Below are 21024 nucleotides of genomic sequence, written 5' to 3'. Positions count from 1 at the left end.
GGACAAATTCAATTTTAAAATAGCTGAAGGGGTTTAAACGATCAGTAATATCTTAAACCATCTTCCTATGGCAGTTTTTGTACTAATTGTCTCTTACTGTATTTTAAGCCAGCTCATTTAAAATTGGATTAGGGAAGGTTTGCATGAACTCTGACATTTATTGCTGACGTAAGGACAGTGGTGAAAACTGAAAGCATCTTAGGTCACTCCACCTTTGATCTGGAGGAGGAAGTCTTCTCAAATTACCATGGATTGTTATAGTATGAGTTTCCATAGGAAGCAATATGCTTATAAAGATTGTAAACATGTGATTGGGGAAAAAAAATCCAATCAAGTGCAGGGTAATTAAAATCCTTTCAGACTTTTTCTGATACCAAAGTTGAGGGAAGATAAGGCTTCTGACACTAATTATTTATCTCAGTTATTTCTGTAAAACTGAGTAATGTCAAACTATGTATGAAAGTTGTTTGGACAGCTGTGCTTTTCAGTACAGTTTTAAGAAACCTAGATGTTTTTTGGTGTGCCACAGTTGAATATTCTCTCTGAGCCTGTGAAGATGGCTCGTGGAACGGTTCTGCTGCCAAATGTCAGTGTATGTTGTAGTTCTGCATGAGACTGCAGCTGTTTCAGCGAAGCCCACAAATGACTGTGGCATTGGATTTGGTAATGCAATTTTACAAATAATTGAACTGAAGTATCTGTTTTGACTTCCCTGTGTGCAGAACGTTGAAGTGTGTTTTGTGCTTGCACAATGCATGAAGTCAAGGAGAACTGGTTTGACAAGGGTGGTTAAGGAATTTTGACAAAGGTTGTAGTAGGTTGTTGGGCAACAAGATAAGAGTTATAGATGGGGCAGGTACGGTGTGGTAATGAATCTGTTTGCTCAATTATTGTTAACACAGTAATCTTCGAGCATAGATCTGTGTTACCAGCTGATAGCCAGAATAGCTAACTTTGAATTCTGAGCTGTTGTCTTCTGTTTCATGTTGATGTCTTTGAGAAATCTTGCTGGGGCAGTGTCTGTGTAGGTCTTTTAGACGTGTCTACAACTTTGAAAATTTGGTCCTATGTCACCTGGTGAATGGACTTGCACTGTACTGGGCTGCTTCTGAAAAAAAGTATCTTACCCCCCACCCTTTTTTTCCTGTCCAATGCTACTGCAATCGGAATAGAGGCATCCCATTGCTGTGCGAATCCTATTTAAAAGGTGATGTCTCCAGGCATTCCTACCATTGACCTTGAAGTGGTCTCATGGGTAGAGGCAGTAGTATTCTTTTCTTTTTATAGAAAATAAATTAATCAACTATAACTTCCTCAGCTGTAGTTGATGTTGCACGGCTAAATTGCAAAGGGCCAGTTTCATTACTGTTGTTAGTAATGAGCAGTATCTCTACTTCATAAAAAGCACCATTGATTTAAAGCAGTATTTGTTTTTTTTCAGTAGTCTTCTGCCCTGTATCTGTAGGAATGGCTGAATCAAGCTTTTGACAAGGGAAGAAGCTTATGCTAATAATACTGCGCTGACACCAAATTGGCCTTGCTGCGTTTTAGTTGGATGTTTTCTATATTTTTGTGAGATGTGTTGGCATACTTAGTATTCGTTTTAAGATATTGGGCATATTCCATAAAATGCCCAATGAGAGATACAATGAAATGCAGTGTTACTGAATAGCGTTGAGGTGTGTATTCTTGTGATGATTTGTGTTTATTTACTTTTAGAAGCATATGTTTAATGCATTAAATGTAACTTTTAAGAAATGAAAGGAGCAGACGATAATATAAATGCTACATAGTCATAGTGGGCCTACATCTAACTTTTCAGTTGTTGCTCTTTTAGAAACAGCAGGGGAGGGGGGAAGCTGTAAAGATATCAGTATTCTACAGCAAGCTTTTCCAAGAATAGGTTTTAGAACATCAGAGCACAGCACACTAGCTTCTTTGGAAATATTTTGCTGTATGCAAGGATTTTGGCTTTTAGTTTATCAGGAAGAGCTTTTAGGTACACAAGATGTTGCTGTTTGAAATGACGGTACATAGTAGCTCTTTTCACTGGGCAGAGCATGATATGAATGTAACAGGAGTGGGTTCACATATTTATGAATTCCTGCAAAGTCCAGGCTGACAAAACACTTTTCATTAGATGTGACTCAACGTTGCTGCGCATCAGAAGAATCAGTAGCCAAATTTGAGTTGGTTCTCACAGCTTCAGGTGCTTGCTATATGCCATAGATCATTTTTTTAACTATATAAAACTTTCCTTGCTAGTATATACGTGTGTGTGTGTATGTAAAACCTCCTTCAAATCAGCTGGCAATTTTAGAATTCCATTGCAGTCATGCATCAGTTCACATTTTTAGATCCTGGGAGGTTTGTTAGTACAGTTTTCTGACAAATTTTCAGAGAGATGGATTATGGTTTTAGAAGTTTCACGTTGCCTGCCTGTAAGAAGTTTTTTCATATTTTTGAGGTGGCACATTTGTCGTCTGGTTAAGCAATTGCAGCATAGCTAGAAATGGACTTGGGCCTTGTGTTTATGGACTGGTATTAGTCTTTATTTTCAGTTTTCATTTGAACTTGAATTTCATGTGTTTACAGTTTTCCAGGCAGAGGATTTATTGCATAGTCTACAGTTCAAATTTACCACTGTTTGATTTTACTGGAAATGTAATTAACAGCAACAAAGTACAAATTTGAGCTGAAGTTTTCATTCTGACATTGTCTTTTCATGGGGATTTACTTCATTCTAAGTTTTTTTGATTTTTTTGCTTTGAAAGGCTAAACCATCTTATCCTGTGTGAATGAGATTTTTGCTATCAGCGCATATCTACATTTCAGCCCGTTTTTACCATGCAATCTTACATCCATTCTGTTGAACAATCCTGTCTGCAGCAGACTCGCTGCTACACAATAATAAACAGATATCTCAGATAATGGGAAACTTAAATAAGACGCATTTTAGGAAATGCAGAGCTGGACCCATGTTGATTCTTGCTGGGACTCTGTGCTGTTGGTACACTATAGGGAAGCATTCGAGCTACAAGGAGAATTAGTTTTGGAGGAGTACAAATGCACTGAAATTTTCCATTATGTTTGTGTCTGTGAAATGACTAATCCCCATTTCAGATAAGTCACCTGCAGGTATTTGTGTTTGACACTCCACTGCTGATCTTCACTACCAAAATATACTTTTTTTGCATATATAAAAATGTATGTTCTGATAGCACTGCAAGTTGGTTAATATGAAGTCTAAGAAGCACTTATTTATTCTGTTCAGCTGATTTCAAGGTGAAATTATGTTGAGTTATGGTTTCATGAGGACAGGCTGCCTGAACAGCTCACCTTGAGGTGTGAGAAGGATGCCCCTGCTGCCCATTCCCAGCTCACTGTTTACCTCTGGTTTGCCAAGCACTGGTGGAGGTGCCCATAGGACTCAATTATCTTGTGAAAAAGCAACAGAAAGGCTAGATGTTTCTTGTTCTTACAGCGAGTTAGTGGTTTGTAAAAGGATACAGTAGTGGTTAGAGCCAAGGTCAAGGAGGATCTCAGCCTCTTGGAGAAGGTGACAAATAAGAGAATGGGATGGGAATAGTCTTCTCCTTTTGGCTCTGCAGAGCTGTTAGATAGCCTCAGTTTCCCCTGAAGCCACAGCTTTGAACTGCCAAACTGTGTTGGATCAGCTTCCAGAGAATGTTTGCCAGAGTCCCCGTTATCACATTTTTCAGTCCTGTCATGTGCTGTTGAAGGACTACAGAAAGAACTCTCTGTAACACTCCAGCTAGCAATGTAGTTAACGTTGTAGGTATTTGAACAGTAATTATTCACATCAGAGTTACTGTTCATTGAAATGGCCAACTGTTCCCCAACTGACTCAATTTCCCTGAGTTTTTGCAAGTGTAAGCACTGTTTTGGTGCGTAGATTTCGGCCTACTTTTATTGTAAACATTGCCTTCACAATTGAAACTTCTTCCCCTTCTCCTCCTGTTTGTCATTCTCCATCTAATCCAAAGCAACCAGCATTGCTGGCTGGACCTCTGTGTTCCTGTTCCTTCCACATTTTTCCAAATTGTGTGAAGCAAGAATGTTTGAACCTATAAACCCTGGTGGCTTCAGCTTCCCACTTCTTCCTGGATTATGTAGTTGGTAAGAAACGAATTGCTACTACTGTTACTCAGCAGTCTCAGTGAGAATAAATTGAATTATAAATCCTTATGTTAAAAAAATTCCTATTGTGATACACATCTAGTGTATCCATGTTCTGTTGCTAGGTATTATCCTCCAGTTTTTGTTTTGTTTGCTGATGCTTTCATATTCATAAACAAAAAGCAAATATATGAACTGAGTAAAAACCAATAACTTCTTTGTGAAAGAGGAAGATTGTAAATAAAAAGATACCAAGAAAAAATATACTTCTAGTGATAAGAGAATTGATTGCTCTTAGGTATATTTATGAAGGATCTGTTGTACTTTGCTGAGAGTGTGCCTATTTCTTGTCCAGCTAGTCTGAACACACCATCAGTTAGTGATGTGAAGCTGACTTAAGTTCACCATCAATGTAACTAATGTGCTAAGAGACACAGTAGCTAAGGCACTGTTTTAACGTAGAATTTTAATATTAAATTCTCTCTCCCATTTATGTCTTTTTTTTGTGGGAAGTCATTGTGGGCCTTCTTTCCCTCTGCTCCCCACCCCTCTCTCAAAAAACAAAACAAAACTCAGAAAGCTTTTTTTTTTTTTTTTTTTTTTTTTCAAAAATCGTCTCTCTTATCTGGAAAACTTAAAACTTAAGTACCAAAGACAGTGTTCTTTTAAAACAAAAACAAACAAACCAAAAGGCCAAGAAACCCTAAGCAGTTTTTTGCATGAGATTATTAATCTGAAGAAATGGTGACATTTTATTATAATTTAATCACCAGTGATTTAAAATAAGTCACAGAATCACAGGATGTCCTCATTTGGAAGGGACTCGCAAGGATCATCAAGTCCAGCTCCCGTCCCTGCATAGGACAACCGCAACATCCATACCATGTGTTTGAGGGCGTTGTCCAAATGCTTCTTGAATATTGTTAGGCTTGGTGCCATAACTGCTTCCCTGGGAAGCCTGTTCCAGTGCTCCACCACCCTCTTGGTGAAGAACCTTTTCCTTAATATCCAACCTGAACCTCCCCTGACACATCTTCCTGCCATCCCTTTGGGTCCAATCATTGGTCACCAGAAAGAAGAGATCGCTGCCTGATCGTCCTCCTTCCCTTGTGAGGAAGCAGTAAACTGCTATGAGGTCCCACCTCAGTCTCTTCCAGGCTGAACAGACCGAGTGACTTCAGCCGTCCCTCATACGACTTCACCTCTAGCCCCTTCACCAACTTTGTGTCCCTCCTCTGGACGCTCTCCAGTAGCGTCTTGATATCCTTTTAATACTGAGGCACCCAAAACTGCGCACAATGCTCAAGGTGAAGCTGCACCAGTGCAGAGTAGAGCGGGACAATCACCTCCCTCGGCTGGCTAGCAATGCTGTGCGTGATGCACCCCAGGACACACTGTTGGCTCATGTTTGACTTGTCATTGACTAGAACCCCAAATCCTTTTCCGCAGGGCTGCTCTCGAGCCTCTCACTCTCCAGCCTGTGTGTATCTAGGGCTGCCATGTCCCAGGTGCAAAACCTGGCACTTGCCCTTGTTAAAACTTCATGTGGCTGGCGATTGCCTAGCTCTCCAATTTGTCCAGATCCCTCTGCAGGGCCTCTTTGCCCTCAGGAGTGTCAACAGCAAACTTGGTTAGTAAACCTTCGAGTCCTGTGTCCGAGTCATTTATGAAGACACTAAGGAGTACTGGTCCTAAGATGGGTCCTTGTGGAACCCTGCTAGTGACTGGTCACCAGCCTGATGTAATGCCATTCACTGTGACCCTTTGAGCCCGACTCATCAGCCAGTTGTTCGCCTACTGCATTATGGGTTTATCTAGCTGTATGCTGACATTTTGTTTAGGAGGATGCTGTGAGAAACTATCAAAAGCTTTGCTGAAATACAGAAAGATTACGTCAACTGGTTTTCCTTGGTCAACTAAGTGTGTGATCTCTCTTGGCTTTAGTCAGTATTTGTTGTGTAGGATGTGTAAATGCAGCATCAGTAGCACTGCTTGCGGAGACAGCTGAATTTAAAGTGTGTCTTGTTACCCTAGGTCTTGCAAAGGGTTGTTAGTGTGATTTTTACAATGTAGTTTAAGGCCTTTAATGCTGTGGGTTGCAGAAATATGCTATATCAAATCCATCATAAAGCAGTAGAGCAACTTGAGCTTTGCATCTCTTAGGGCTGATGTCAAGGAATGCTGTTCCTTTCCACTTGGCTGAGATCAGATAACTGAGGTGATCTTTGCCTTTTTGACATTTTAGATGCCAAGCTCTGAGACAGTGTGTTGGGATGCTCCCCCTCCCCTTTCTGTATCAGCAGCAGAGATGAGCAAAGAAGATGACTAAAATGTTCCTGCTTTGAGATGTCTGAATTTGGTCCAGGAGAATGTTCTTCTGTTGTCTTTGGTCTTGATAAACATATATGATAGAAATAAAGGTGTGGGACACTGAGGTTGTAAACATAAGAGTATACACTGCACAAAAATGTGCAAACAATTTTAAAAGAAAATATATTTTCTGTTTGAAAACAAGCTCCAGGGCACTTTTTTGATTTCTAGGTGAATATTGGTATTCAGATTTGACTAAAAAATTCAATTATCAAACACCTTTACCTCCAAGTGGTCTTTTTTTTTTCATCAAAGAATCTGGCAAAATATCACTGGATTTTTTCTAATGGAAATTTTTGCTCTAGCCTAAAAGGCATATCTGTTGTTGAAAATGGTTGCTTGAATGAAATCCAAATAGCTGTAGTTCCTTTTTTGAAAGAAAGACTCATGTAACATTTTAAATTTCCAGCATGAGTGATTTTTGTTTGAGCATTATTTTGGTGTTCGCTTACTTGTTTATTGAGACTTTGGTGGCCTGCAAAGTGTAGCTAAAACCTGCTTCAAGGGTAAGACCTGAGTGCTACACTACTCTAAAAATAATTGTGTATTAACGGAAGTTGTAGTATGCCTGTAACTGGGACCCATTGATATAAATATAGTTTAACAATACATAGTTCAACAAAGGCAAGTGCAGAGTCCTGCACCTCTGGAGGAAAAAACCCATGCACCAGTACAGGTTAGGGGTTGACTGGCTGGAAGGCAGCTCTGTGGAGAAGGACCTGGAAGTCATGGTGGACAACAGGGTAACCATGAGCCAGCAATGTGCCCTTGTGGCCAAGAAGGCCAATGGTATCCTGGGGTGCATCAGGAAGAGTGCAACTAGCAGGCTGAGGGAGGTTATAATCCCCTGCTACTCTGCCCTAGTGAGGCACTATCTGGAGTCTGTGTCCTGTTCTGGGCTCCCCAGCTCAAGAAAGACAAGGAGAGAGTCCAGTTGGACGGCCACAAAGATGGTTAGAGGCCTAGAGCATCTCCTGTGAGGAGAGACTGAGAGACCTGAGTCTGTTTAGCTTGGAGAAGACTGAGAGGGGATCTTACCAATGCTTCTAAATATCTAAAAGTTGGGGTGTCAAGATGATGGGATCAGACTCATTTCAGTGATGCCCTGTGACAGGACAAGGGGCACAAACTGGACCATGGGGAGTTCCACCTGAACATGAGGTAAAACTACTTTACTGTGTGATGCAGCACTGGAAGAAGCTGCTCAGGGAGGCTGTGGTGTCTTTCTGTGGAGATATTCAAAACCCACTTGGTTGCATTCCTGTGCAGCCTGCTGGGAGTGAACCTGCTTCAGCAGGGGGCGTGGACTAGATGATCTCCAGAGGTGCCTTCCAACCCAAACCATTGTGTAAAGTCATAGCTGGGAATTAGAAGAGGAGAGTATTAGTAAGACATCAGTCATTTGCAGGGAGAAATGGAGTGGTAGCCCATGGATTGCTGCTGTACAGCCATGGAGAGAGAGGAGGATCCAGGCACTACATTTTGAGTGATGGGACTTTGGTCCCACTTCATGGCTCTGGTGATTTCAGAGTTTACACTGTGCATTTCAGGGGAATTACAGCTCCCTGGTGTAGCAGACCCTCTGCGCGGTGGTGCCCACCTTCCAGCACCCACAGCCCACCGTGAAGAAGTCTTAACCTGGGAAATAGGGCAAATACACTTTGTAGTTTGACCAAATAATTTTCTTTTCTGTCAGTTTATTGAAAAATGACTGAAAAAAAAGAGGCTCATCTTACTTCCTTTAATATGACTTGTGGAGTTTTAATTAGTCATGCTTTTTTGGACCCCTATTTCTTGCCCTGTGATCTGTCATCTAATTCAGTTTTTCATTTCTGCTACAGAAAAAGTCTTTGTAACTTCCAATATTCAGCTTCATTTATCTCATTTAGAGGAAATGTAGTTTTTTATAGCATTCTTTTCTTTCTCCAACTTCTGTGAAGCCACAGGTGAGAAATTGTCAAGCCTGAAGTAAAAAATTAAATTTAAACCCCCTAATCCAGATCTGCTGGGTGAGCCTTCATCTGCAGTTGACTTCTGGGAGATTCCGATCCAGCAGGAGGTTGGATTGTGTGTATGGCATCACCTCAAGGAGACTTTGGAAGCATCTTACCTACCTTATCTTGTTTGAGGCTGCCTTGCTGCCCTTGCAGTGTATTAGCAATGGCTTCTTTCCCCATATTTTTTTTCTTTCCATAATCCCTCTCTTAAATTGACAGTTTGTCTTGGCCCTTTTAGCCTCTCCTTTGATCAGGGAAGTGCTTAAGAAATAAACCTTTTTTCACTTCTCTAGTCATTCTTATGCAGCTATGTCTGGCCCAGTTTTAGTCTGGGTGTTGCTGGAACACGGAGTGCTCTGCTGCTTTGCCATATTCCTTTTTGCTGCTGATAGGCCTTTCCTTAATTTTCCTTAGCGCAGACTTTGTTATTGATGAGATGCCAAGTTTGGGGGCATGCATGCAGATTTCTGTGTCTGACTATGATAATTTAACTCCCGTTATCCACATCGATCTTTTTCTAGTAAGAAAAAGTTTCTTTTTCCTTCTTCTTTTTTTTCTTCTTCCTTGGGGTAGCTTCTTTTGAAACTGGTAATCTTACAGCCTCTTTGAGCTGGCTCTGTTACTTTTGGAGGCTTATCTTCCATTGAATGTCTGAATATTTGGGTGATAAATGGTGGAGTTATCCGCACCCTAAGCTCTTGCTTACTCTTGGAGACCATATTCCTCCTAAAACAGCTCATGTCTATTTAGCGGTTTCTGCTCTGATATCCTTGTGTTTCATCTTTGCCTCCAACTCTTCTCTTGTTACTCCATCTCACTATTTTTTTGATCTAGGATTCTGCTTTTCAGAATTATAGCATCAACCAAATGTTTTGTGTCTTTAGATTAAAATACGACTTTGTCATTCTTTCTTCTGCATTTCTTTTGACTCTTCTGCATTTCCTTTGACATCAGGGTGATGTGAGAGAGTATGATAGAGTCATATTATAAATGGTTATTTTAAGGTTTCCTTTGAAGAGTGCATCTCTTTATTGTCTAGGTCCATCTGCTCCCCTCTGTGAAATGGCCTGGGGTTTCCCAGCCAGCCTGGATGAATGTTGTGTCATGCTCAAGAAAATACATTTATAATTAGGAGTCTATTTTTTGGATCTGAGTTTGACCCTGATCCTTAGGGTTCCATACAATGCGTTGGAAAATCTGACTGAAGGGCAGCAAAGGTAGGTGGTAAATGCAACATGTGCTAGGGAGACTCAAGATATTTTTCCAGGCTATATTATGTAAAGCTTGATTCTTAGGTTTTGTTGTGAGTGGGGGTAGTGAATGCGCTAAGTGTTACAGAATAATTCAGTAACTATAAATAAAATTCTATATAATCTGTAAGGCAATTTGAAAAGCGCTGTGAGAAAAGTGAGCTCTTGTGATGGTGAGATTTCTTAGGCTGGCATCAAGCCTATTCCTTTGACACTGAGTTTTACAGCGTGCCTAGAACACTCTATACATAGGGGTTTCAGTAAGACTTTTTTTCATTTTGTTTTTTGGGATAATTTTATTTAAGCCTAAGTAAAGAAGGTGTATTGGTTTGTGGCTTTTTTTAATCACTGAAAGGATTTGAGAGGGGTAATTTTCTGATGGGCTTATTAAAATAGTAGCTGGACCTACTTCTTTCCATTGCATTCCTGAAGTAAAGATTCCAGATTAGAGCTCAAAAACAGGAAAGATCGTTAATGTGCACAGCCTTTTATTACCCTATTGAAATTGGGGACTACAGAGCAGCTTTGTGTAATTGTATCAAAAACATGCACAAGGGACATAGTTTCTCCAAACTCTTTTAAACATTTTGTTCTCATTTTTATTTTCTTTTGTGGTTAACATTTAGGCATCTGCCAAGGTGAATATCTGTGACTAAAGGATTTTCAGAAAAAGCAAAGATTTGGAGGTTTGTTTTTATGATGCCAGTCTGCATGAACTATCACCAAAAGTATGCAGGACAAATCCCTAGTTTTGTTTGTTTTACAGTATTTTCATTTTGGAAGTCTCACTTTGTGTTGCCAGAGCTCTGAAGCAGCAGTTGCTGTAATGCCTGGTGGTCGTCTTCTTTCTCTTCATAGGACAGAAACATGAGAAGCTCTATATGAGAGAGAGGATATGGGAGAGGAGCAGAGGGAATTAATATTAGCAAGCTGTGCTGGCAAAGCACAGAGTGGTCATGGCTGGCTGATATTCACTGCATTGTTATTGCTTGATAATCCGCTAAATATAATTAGCAAGGAGTTATTTATTAAATGTATAATTGAGGCTTTTTGATCTTTTAAAACTTGCCAAAATTAATCAAGTAAGATTGAAAGATAAGTGAAATTGTGACTAACTCTTCTCAGGAAGAATCCACTTGTAATATTTTCAGAGAATTGGGGTTTTTTTATAGTAATAGAGGGTGTAGTAAGGTAGCTGAATTTCAGAAAAATCTTTAGCTGTTTTGTCTAAATAATCCATTTACAGAGTGCCTAGGTAATTATTTGATGGTGTAGTCATAAAGAAGCTGACAAGACACTGCACTGGATAGGCAGAGACAGATTAATTAGTCCCCGCTTGCTTTTTGGAGGAGATTGTCTTATTCTTGAGGGTCTAATTCTAACAGCATCTGTCATGAAAATTAAAGTAAGGACTGGAAGCTGTTCATCAGCAGCATTGCTGACTAGCTAAATTATTTTAGCACAGTACTGCATATTTCTTCTGCAGAATATTCTTCCCGCAGTACCTTGCTGCTTCAAAATTAATTTTTTTGCAAAAATGACTGCTTAATGCAGTTGTTTTAAGGTGAATTTCTGTAATAAACATGAAAGGCTTGTGTAATGGAGTATTGAACAAAGCTAGAACTATTTTTTTAATTAAAATTAAAAACTCATACACACTGCAATTAAATACTGATGAAAGTATTCCTAGCCTTTCCAGTAAAATCTATGGTCCTAAGAATATTTTGAGAGATGGAATACTTAGGCAGGACAAGTTGTCACTGCTAGATTGCAATGTTGTCATGTAACTGACTATCAGTATTTAGGTTTCCCATTTAGATCTCCACAAGCATGAACTGCAGCCGTAACTTTACTCAGGACTCATAATTTCAGGCTTTCTGTGGCTTTGTGAAGATATCAAGGTGGTGGTTTGTATTCAGATCTTGTCTTCGAGGCTATGCTTGGAAATTACTTCTGTTGTTAAAAGATATTGGAGAAGGTAGCGATGAATTTTGCAGTAAATTGCCAAGGAGCGTTCATATATCAGACCTCAAGAATTTATATCATAATGCTAATGAAGTACTGTAGTTTCTCACACGTGCATCAACATCTGTCCATGTGTGGTGGGGAGGATAATTTTCAGAAGGGAAGGTATGTGATGTCTGGTGTATCTTTCTCACGGCGAGATTTGGAATGCAGATATCAGAGGTGGATTGAGCACTAGGTACGTGTTAAAACATGCCACCTGCCATGGTGGCAAATGCGGAGAAGACAGCTAGCCTGGAGGTTTCCAAATGGCAGTATGTATTATATGAACCATTCAAGATAGTGTGCAGTTGCAGCGGTGCTGGACTACTTGTGTGGTGGCACTTGCCCAGGCTTCAGGCTAACAGCACCTGGAGTTCCAATCAATTGTTCCTTACAGTCCAGCTTGCAGGACTGCTACTTGCCAGGGCAAAATCCCAGGAGATCCCAGCTATTCAGATCCCATAGTTGTACTGAGCTCTAGATGCTTTTGTCTCCAATGAAAAATACAAGGTGACTTCTTCCTTTTATGGAAATGCTTTTGCATCCAACTACCCACTTCTACCTTATCTCAACAGTTATTGATGTTTCAGCTGTCCACTTTCGTTGTTTTGTTTTGGGTTTTTTCTTTTTGCAAAGCCAGAGAAGTAGACGCTACCCAGAAGTTACTACTTGATTTATGTGGTGCACCGGACCAGCCTGAAGTAAAGGGCTTCTGTTTAATCGCAAATCAGGGCTTTTGTTATACAGATAAAGGAACAAGTAGTTTACTTCTTACACTGACGCTATTGATCTAACAATCACAATTGTCCCTTTCTTTGATTTAGCTTACAGTGACACTGGTTTTGACTAAAACCACCCCATCTGCATGTGTTCAGCAGCACTTTGTTTGTAAAAGCAGCACTTTTATTTTTTTAGTGGGTTTTGCATGCATCAGCAAGATGAAAGGAAGTCAGGAGCTGTGTCCTTATGTGACGCTGGGAGTCAAACGGCCATGGGAACAAAATCCAGGTGGCTGACAATGCATTTAATGTTTTAGGTTTTGGGTTTTTTCCATCATGGGTTTCAGAAGCATAGTGTCAGGAGCTTTTAAAATGCATAAAATAGAGGATAGTGTTCGTCCCTCTCTGGTAAACTTCATTAGTGCCACTGCCGTGTTAGAACGGTCCAGGAAATGGTGAGGGAAGGGCCAACTTTAACTTAATAATCTTAGTTCTGCCCGAGGAGTGATTATACCCATTGGAACAGTTCAGTAACACGAGTATTGTAAAAAGCAGGTATAAAAAAGGGAGAAAATACACTTCTGTTTGCATTTTCAGTTTTCGTTGTATATGACATCAGGTTCAAGTAACTAGAAAGTACTTTAGCAAATGGAATGGAAACATCATTGTTAGCTCCCAGCAAGTGCCACCTTTGAAGAAGCAAGTTATCTGGATTTGTTAGGTTGCATTGTTAATGGCAGACAAGTTTTTCTTCTCGCATGCATTGTTGGCGATGTGTTGTGGCACTTGGTAGTTTATGGGTGCAATGAGATGTCACAGAGTGAAGGAATCCTCTGATAAAGAGTTGAGGGTTTGTAACATTTAGCGCATCTGGGAACATTTTATCATGTACAGCAGGAACACTTGCTATAGCTCTTCTTTGCTTTAGATGACTAACCCAGAATTGGATGTGGCTCGTTGATGGCTGTGCTTTCCTTCTAGGGGTGTTGTAGTGCTTGTGACATGGAAATAAAATGTTCTTAAGGATGGCTTCAGTTGTGCTTTGGTGCTTAATATATTACCTTAACCTCTTATTTCCGATTTAAGTTGTGAGGATTTTGCTACTCTTTATATTTCTGAAGGAAGTTTTTCTGCTTGTAAGGTCTTCAGTTACTTTGTTACATTAGTTACATTTAATATATTTTTCAGTTTTGCCATGCAACAGATTTTCCTGCCCTAAAAAAAGAAGAAAGGCATGTGTCGAGGACCCCAGCGATGTGACCTTCCCTTGGGATACAGGAGACCTAGATTTTAATTCTCTTGACATAGAAGACAAGAACAGGGGTACTGAGGCAAATCAGAGTTCATTTTGTATTCATCTCTTATTCTGTCTCTGGCAGGGACAGTGCTAGGTGAATAAGGTATGAACAGCTCAGGAACAGAATAGTACTTTTGTCTTTTCAGCTTTTTGATGTCTGCCTCTTTGTCTTTAGTAATGTTTGATGTACTTTCCTTACATAAATTAATCTAATGGGAGATCAAATCTGTCATGTCTCAGAAGGCAGACTCAATGCCTTTCATAAAATAAAAAGGGAAATATTTATGTGAGGCTACAGCTGGTGACGTTCAGAGGCTGATCCCAGACTGGCTTAGCAGCGGCACATGCCCCTTCCAATCTGAGCTCAGGTCTCCATTGCTTCCTTGGGCATGGGGACTGGAAGTGAGTGGTGTACCTAACAGAGAGTGTCATGGGTGGTTTCTGTAAGAAATGGCGTGACTTCAGGAGAGGATTCATAGCTGAAAAGTCTGAAAAACCATAGATACATTTCTTAAGCTTGAAGGCAGTCCAAGACTTCAGACCTTCTACTGACCACTGCTTATCTTAGTGTTTTCTGTGGAGCTTGTTCAAAGGAGCATTGAAGGGAGAGGTGAATCCCAATGAGATCTGGGAAGCTGCAGCCTTGCAGTCTTTCTATGCATTTAGCTGTCAGTTGTTTGTTTTCCTTTTGCCATGTTTGGTTCCATTTTCTCAGAGGGAGGTGAAGACTGCACAGAATATCAGAGCCTTTCCCACATACTAAGCATTTTCAGCTTTTTTCTTGTTGGCGCTGATGGATTGGCTGTGCTTCTAATATAAAATCTGACCTCCCTTGCAAACTTCAGACTGCGTTGACCCAGCTTCCCAGATGGGTCCGTATGCCACCCTCGGGATGTTCACTGAAATGCCTGTCCTTAAGGCCTGAACCCGGGTGCCGGGGACAGTCTCAGATTCAACATACAAGCATAGCATTACTAACCTGTGGTGGCTGTCACCTACAGATAGTCTAGCATCAAATTCCCAGCTGCCTACGACCACTTCTTTTTTAATGCTTCATGTTGCTTGTCACAGCTAGAATTAAACACTTAATAATGTTTTCATTGTTGCTTTCCCAATGGGACACTGGATGTCAAAAAATTGCAAAGTAAGCTGAGCCAGTAAAGGAGTTCTGGAATACTTTCAGAGTCTTCCTTGTGGAGAGGAGAGACCTGAGCTCCCTTGGTTTTGCTGCGTTTGAGAAGCACTTGCAAGTGTTAGCTAAAAGCTTTTCCTCCCTGGCAGTATTTTGCTGTCTTCATTTTCTCACACAGCCTTCCTCTGCTATCTCTACAAAAAGGCTTTCATGCAGTCTGGCATGTCAGCTGTTGCCTTTGTGCATTGTGTTTGGTCTGGGACAAAGCATAAGCTCTTCAGCCCTGGTGCTTTATCGTATAGCATGAGTGCTGATGGTGCTCTGGTTAAGAAAAAAGCAACCAAGCAAGCTTACAATTATCAATAACTAACCAGATTTGGGAACTGTGAGTTCCTAGAAGTAGTTGCATTTTTAAAGGTTTCTTTGTCCTTCCCGTTTTAAAGCTGTTCACCTCGGTATTTTCATTATGGAAAACTGCATTGTTAGGAAACCGATTTGTGTGTAGATCTCTGTATTACATGATTTATCCTCTGAAAGCCAATTAGTGCTTGAAGTAGAAGGTAATCTGCTTCACAAGTATAATTTACATCCCTTGTCTTGTAAGCAGCAGCAAGCAACCACATTGCAGAACATCATCTTAAGAAAGAGCAAGTTCTGGTTTGCTCCTGTACATCTTTTCTGTATATTTCTAGAGGCTTTTTCCACTAACCTAATGTGTGTCACTGTGAATACTGTGTGGAGACAGTGCAGTCCACTGCAAGGGAGCTCCTCCAGAGAGATCGCTTAATCAGCCCTACGGTGAGTTCTTAATTAAAGGTTCTGACAGACTGTAGAAAAGAAGCAAAGATGTGAAATCTTTGCAAAGAGGAATGTGACTACCTTCTGGAGGAGAGCAATTCTATTACACACTGTAAGGCATAAATAGAAAGCAATTCTATTATATGTTGTGAGCAGTAAGTAAAGCATCCCTCCTGACTTCCCTTGCTGTAGCAAGCGCTTAGAAAATGAAACTCAGGTGGACCTTCCAAAGTAAGGGAAATAAAATAAAGCTATGCCATAACCAAGCACCATAGTGGTGACAGAACCTGCCTAGCACAGACCAGTACCAAGACCATGATCCATCCTCTTGAGAAAGATGTTTTGTGCACTACTTTGCTTGTTTTTTTTACCTAAAACCCTCTTGTTTCAGGCATGAAACAAACTTGTTCTAGCAAGGCAGCATTAGCACTATGAATAAGTGTAATGTGCCCTCAGTCTTTGCAATTCTGTTTTCAAACACTTTTTAGTACTGCTGCAGGTGTCAGTGTGGGCATGAAGCATCTTTACTTGTGGCAGCCCACGTATCTCATTTTGAGAAGAGCCAAAAGCTGCAGCTTAAGGTACTGGGTGATGTAGAAATTAAGATACATTAGCTCTGGCTGTAGCCAACATGCTGTCAAGTTGCATCAGCCTTTGGAAACAGAGAGGAGGAGAAAATAGATGGAGTGCAGGCGAGCTGAACACAGAAGTCTATGTGTGGATTGACTTTTGCATGTTTGTTCTCCACTGGCAGGTTGATGACACCGGGGAGTGAAATTCGATTTGTCCACAAGCACATGGGTCTGGTGCCAGGCTGGGGAGGAGCTGCCCGGCTGGTCTGGATTGTCGGCAGTGAGGCTGCCCTTCGGCTGCTGAGTGAGGCTACAAAAGTGGACCCTGACAGAGCTTTGCACCTTGGGCTCTCAGAGAAGACATTGTCTTCTTCAGATGAAACCAGAGCATTAGAAGAAGCCCAAGCCTGGCTGAGTCAGTACACCGAGGGTCCAGCCATCGTGATTCAGGCTATGAAGAAGGTGGTGACAGCAGGAAGAGAGCTGCCACTGGAAGCTGCTCTAAGGACAGAGAAGGACGTTTTTGGAACTGTATGGGGTGGACCTGCCAATTTGCAGGCATTGGCTAGAAGACCAAAACATAAATGATGGTCAATGCATAAGAAATGTTCTTGACCTTTTTGCAAACAAAACTTTCACTAAAGCAGGCATTAAACTGAATAATTTAAGGGGTTGTTCGTTTAAACTGGCATTAACATTCCTGTCATTCACGTCAGGCAGACATATTTGGTGTGCAACTACAAAGAAATGCCCAGCAGATTCTTTACTGTCCTAATCACCCACTGAATAAGATTAGTGAAATTAGTATGTAAAGGTAAATACTGTGCTGAGAATAGAACTATTATAATTCTTTTGGAATGAGGCTGAAGATTATTGTCTTTGGGGTTAATTTTGGTTTTCTAACTGGTATAGAAATGAATTGCTTGAAAGATATGAGCTTCATTTATTTGAAGAACAGGTGCATCTCAAGCTGCACAATATGAATTCCCTAACACAATACCAGTGCCTTTAAGCAGCTTTGAGGGGATGATAACTGGTAAGATGACAGTTTTTAGTTTTTCATCTTCAGTTGGTTTTTTGTATGATTGCTGAGAAAGTATCCAGGAATAATTCAATTTTAATGGTGAATTTTACAGAAGATCTAACTTACTGAGGAGTTTATGGCCCTCATTCACTGACACCAATTCAGGTCTTTAAATGCATTTATATGTCTTCTCACTGCTCAAGGAAGCAACTGTATCTACATATGTATCTCCACATTCCCATAGCCTGTACCTGCGCTGCTGAGCAGGCGCAGAACTGCTGACCTGATTCTTTACATAGAATGTAGTTGAAATCATGGAAGGCCATGATGTATCATGTCCCCAAATGGGATGTCCTCGACTGACTGGGTAGTCTGAGTACTTCAGCATTCTGGAAAGACGTGGATCTGTCCACTTCCTCAGATTTTTACTGGCAGAAGATTTGAAATTTGGTCTCTACTTCATGCCAGTGACTGTGGAAGTAATTAGATAACTTAGTGGGGATGCCCTTTAGAAATCAGAAGCTGACATGCAGTCCCTGCTTTGACAGATGCTTCTCAAAATGAAACATCTGTGAGCAAAAACACGCATATCCATGATTGAGTTTCCTCTTGGTTAGGATGCCCTTGTCTCCTAAGTCCAGCAGAGGCCGAGATACGAGCCCAGGACCCAAGTGCTCCAGGGGAGGAGAGCATGTTATGGAGGATACGTGCCATTGACATGCGTTCTCTCTCTGACTGGGCATATCTAACCCTAGATACATTTAATGAGCTCCTTTAGGAGGAGGAGGCAATTCCTCGACAGAAATCCGTGTTACAATTTCTACAGTGTGGCAGAATTCCTGCGTTTTAGACAGCGAGGTAGCTGCACGTGTGTTTGAGGATCTTGGGACAGATAAATGATGGGAATTGGGCCTGGATTGCATGTTAAGATTCTGCAGCTTTCAAGCAGCTGCTGTGCTCTGCTAGGGATCTTTTACTATATGGCTTTCACAGCAGGAAATGTATATGGCCTGAAGCAACCAAAAGAAATGCTGAAGAAACGGATATGTTTTGCGCTGGCACCTCAGGGAGGATAAGGAACTTAGTCTGCCCTGTTGCTCCTGCCTGTTTGCCTTCAAACCTAAAGCTGCTCCTGGAGGAAGATTTCAAATCTCTCTTCCCCAGAAATAAAGTTCAATTTTTACTTCTGGGTTAGAGAGGAGACAGGAATGGGAACATGGGAAAGACACTAGTGATCTGGTTTGTCTCGTGTGTGTCCCATTTTTTATCCAATAGGTCAGTTGTTAGTCCCCATGACTTCTGAATTACAGATGTTTTAATATAGTCAGGCAGTACTTGACTGTTTAGCAGTGAAGCTGTTCTGCTTTTCATGAAGTTCCTCAAGACTCGTGAGGGATTTCAGACTCCCAGCATCACTGAGCCTCCATTACAGGTTCCAGTCTGTACTCATTCAACTTTTTGAAGCAACAGCACATCACGTTGTCGTGAGTCAAAACAGTGTTCTTTAAAGGGCAACTGGTTGTCTTTACTAGTAACAAGAATAAATTTGCCATTACTAATACTGTGATTGTTTCTAAAACGAGTGTGAAAATTGTTTAGAATCTGAGTGAGACCCTTGAATAATTTTTTTATTTTTCAGGTGCCAGGCTGTAAGGCTCGTTAGTGTATCCTGCGCAGGGGATGACAGAAATGTGAAAGGGAGGAAATTATTACAAAAAAGCATTATCTGTTTTACTTGCCATTTTGAACTAGGCCTGCACTGCCAGTAAGTGAAACTCAGTATGTACACCTATTGGGGACCTCTTTCCATTTTGATTTGTAGACAGCGAGGTTGCTTCTTATTTCACAAAATGCATTTCCCCAGCCATCCTCTCTAATTTGTATCAAATGCCAACATTTTCTTCTAAGAACAGCATAAATAATGAACTAGTACTGAGCGAGACACTTTCAGAAAAGGTTACAGAAACTCATTTTGTCCTCTGGTCTGTTGGAATCACAAATTTCCCAAACATAGCTACAGGAGATTCTGAAGATAATTACAAGTGTTGGTTTTGATCAAGGGTTCTGTGAGCAACCTACTATCATATTCTCTGGTTTCTTTTCTGTTGTAAAAGCAAGTACAGCTCTTTGTATGAAAACCAGCCTAACTGAATTACCATGAGTGCTAGGAGAGCTCCAGACTGAGCAAGGTGAAATGTAATCCCATTTTACCTATTTTAAACCTGAATGTGTTATTTCATAGAATACTTTATCATCTTAAAGTGACACTTTTTTCATAACCAGCAGCTGCTAAGTGTTTGTATTTTCTTTATTAAAGACCAAAAGCTTCCTCTGGTTTTGTTCCCCTTGAGAACCACCCTAAAAACAAGCACTAAATGCACAAAATAAATAAGAAATTTCAAAATTGATACTCCCAGTCTCCTAATTAAATGGCATGTGAACATTTTTATTTCCTAGGGGCTAGTTTGCCAGCTCCCTTCTCAACAAATTAGGTTTCCTATTACATTGTCAAATGTCTGTCTTGTTCTCTTGCCTCTGTGTACCGGCACAGCCTAAGTGCTTATGGGGGGTGTGGATTCTGTGCCAGACACTTAGAAAGGTTGGATACTGGAGATCACATTTAGCAATACAGGTACTGTATCATATTTGCTGATGACAGAAATACATTTAGTAAATAAATGGGCTATCTAGGTAAGGGTAGGTGTTCTTGCCGAATGCTTGGTTCACTGTTATTTTTACTGTTACATAGGATTCCTGTATCTGTGGTTATCTGTTTCTTCTGGGAATGAAGAGATGCGGTAGATTTTATGGTATTTTAATTTCCTTTTCCTTCCCATTCTGCTCCACTGTGCATTTCTCTAGCTATGCTGTACAAATTGAAAATCAGTTAATGTATGGAGTTACAAAAAAACCCACATAATGCAGCGTGGCTGTGGGTTAGCTAAAATTGAGAGAGAACACATCTCCTGTGGAAGGCAATGGTTTAAACGTAAGAAGGCACTTGCCAGTTACTTTTTTCCAGCTTGATCTGGGGGAATGCATTTGCCTCTCTGATGACCAATTATGAAGCTCTCTCACCAGTGTTACTTTAACTAATTTTGGTACCTCACAGTTGCAGGCAGCCAGCAGGGACCGAAAGCAGCATCATGGGTGTGCAGCTGAACAGAGGCCTGCCCCTCTACTTTGGTCAAGAACCCCTACAGATAATCACTGATAAAATTATTTGTAGACTGTTTGGACCGAAAATCCTGAAATTAAGTATATAATGAGTAAAGTTCTTTTGTTTTGGCTTTTGCTTTCTTCAACAGTACATACTTGTCATGAAGTAAAGTGCATGCACGCAGCACACGTGTTCTTACTGAAGGCTTTTGCAGCACAAAGTCAGATATTTTAAGTAGAGGCACTGTGTGCTAACTCGAAACAGAGAAACAAGACAGCTGGCAACTAACAGGCAGAAGAAAAAATATCCTCTTTCCTTCTGAAGTCCACGTTACTGTCTTATTTCCATATGGAACTGGAAGGTGAATGTAAAAATCTGTGATTGAGAGCATCCTAGCTGTGAAAGAAGGAAATGATCTTTATTCCATCCTAGTCTCATCTGCACTTGCCTTTGTTCACTGATCCACTGATCTCAGCTGTGGGCAAAGAAAACAAACTGGAGGACTGGCACAGCTTTGCCCAACCTCAGACACCACATTCATTGCTATGATAAGGAAAA

The 21024-nt window shown here is 40.7% G+C and overlaps 1 protein-coding gene across 14 annotated transcripts in view; it reads left to right on the top strand.

The window, feature by feature from the left end:
* Positions 1-20789, top strand: part of ECHDC1 (ethylmalonyl-CoA decarboxylase 1) — a 49730-nt gene extending 28941 nt beyond the window's left edge. For 13 of the 14 annotated variants that reach the window (XM_054061244.1, XM_054061245.1, XM_054061243.1 and 10 more), the window contains one exon: positions 16465-20778. In XM_054061244.1, the coding sequence (XP_053917219.1) occupies positions 16465-16870 (406 nt within the window). In that variant the 3' untranslated portion in view covers positions 16871-20778. Of the gene's footprint in view, positions 1-16464 lie in introns of all 14 variants that reach the window. The other variant, XM_009562892.2, reaches the window with a different exon arrangement.
* Positions 20790-21024: the final 235 nt, after the last annotated feature.

Source organism: Cuculus canorus, chromosome 3 (assembly GCF_017976375.1).
Source record: "Cuculus canorus isolate bCucCan1 chromosome 3, bCucCan1.pri, whole genome shotgun sequence".
NCBI classification, from domain to species: Eukaryota; Metazoa; Chordata; class Aves; order Cuculiformes; family Cuculidae; genus Cuculus; species Cuculus canorus.
Note: the sequence above shows the minus strand (reverse complement) of the source record. Positions and strands in the feature narration are given on the sequence as shown.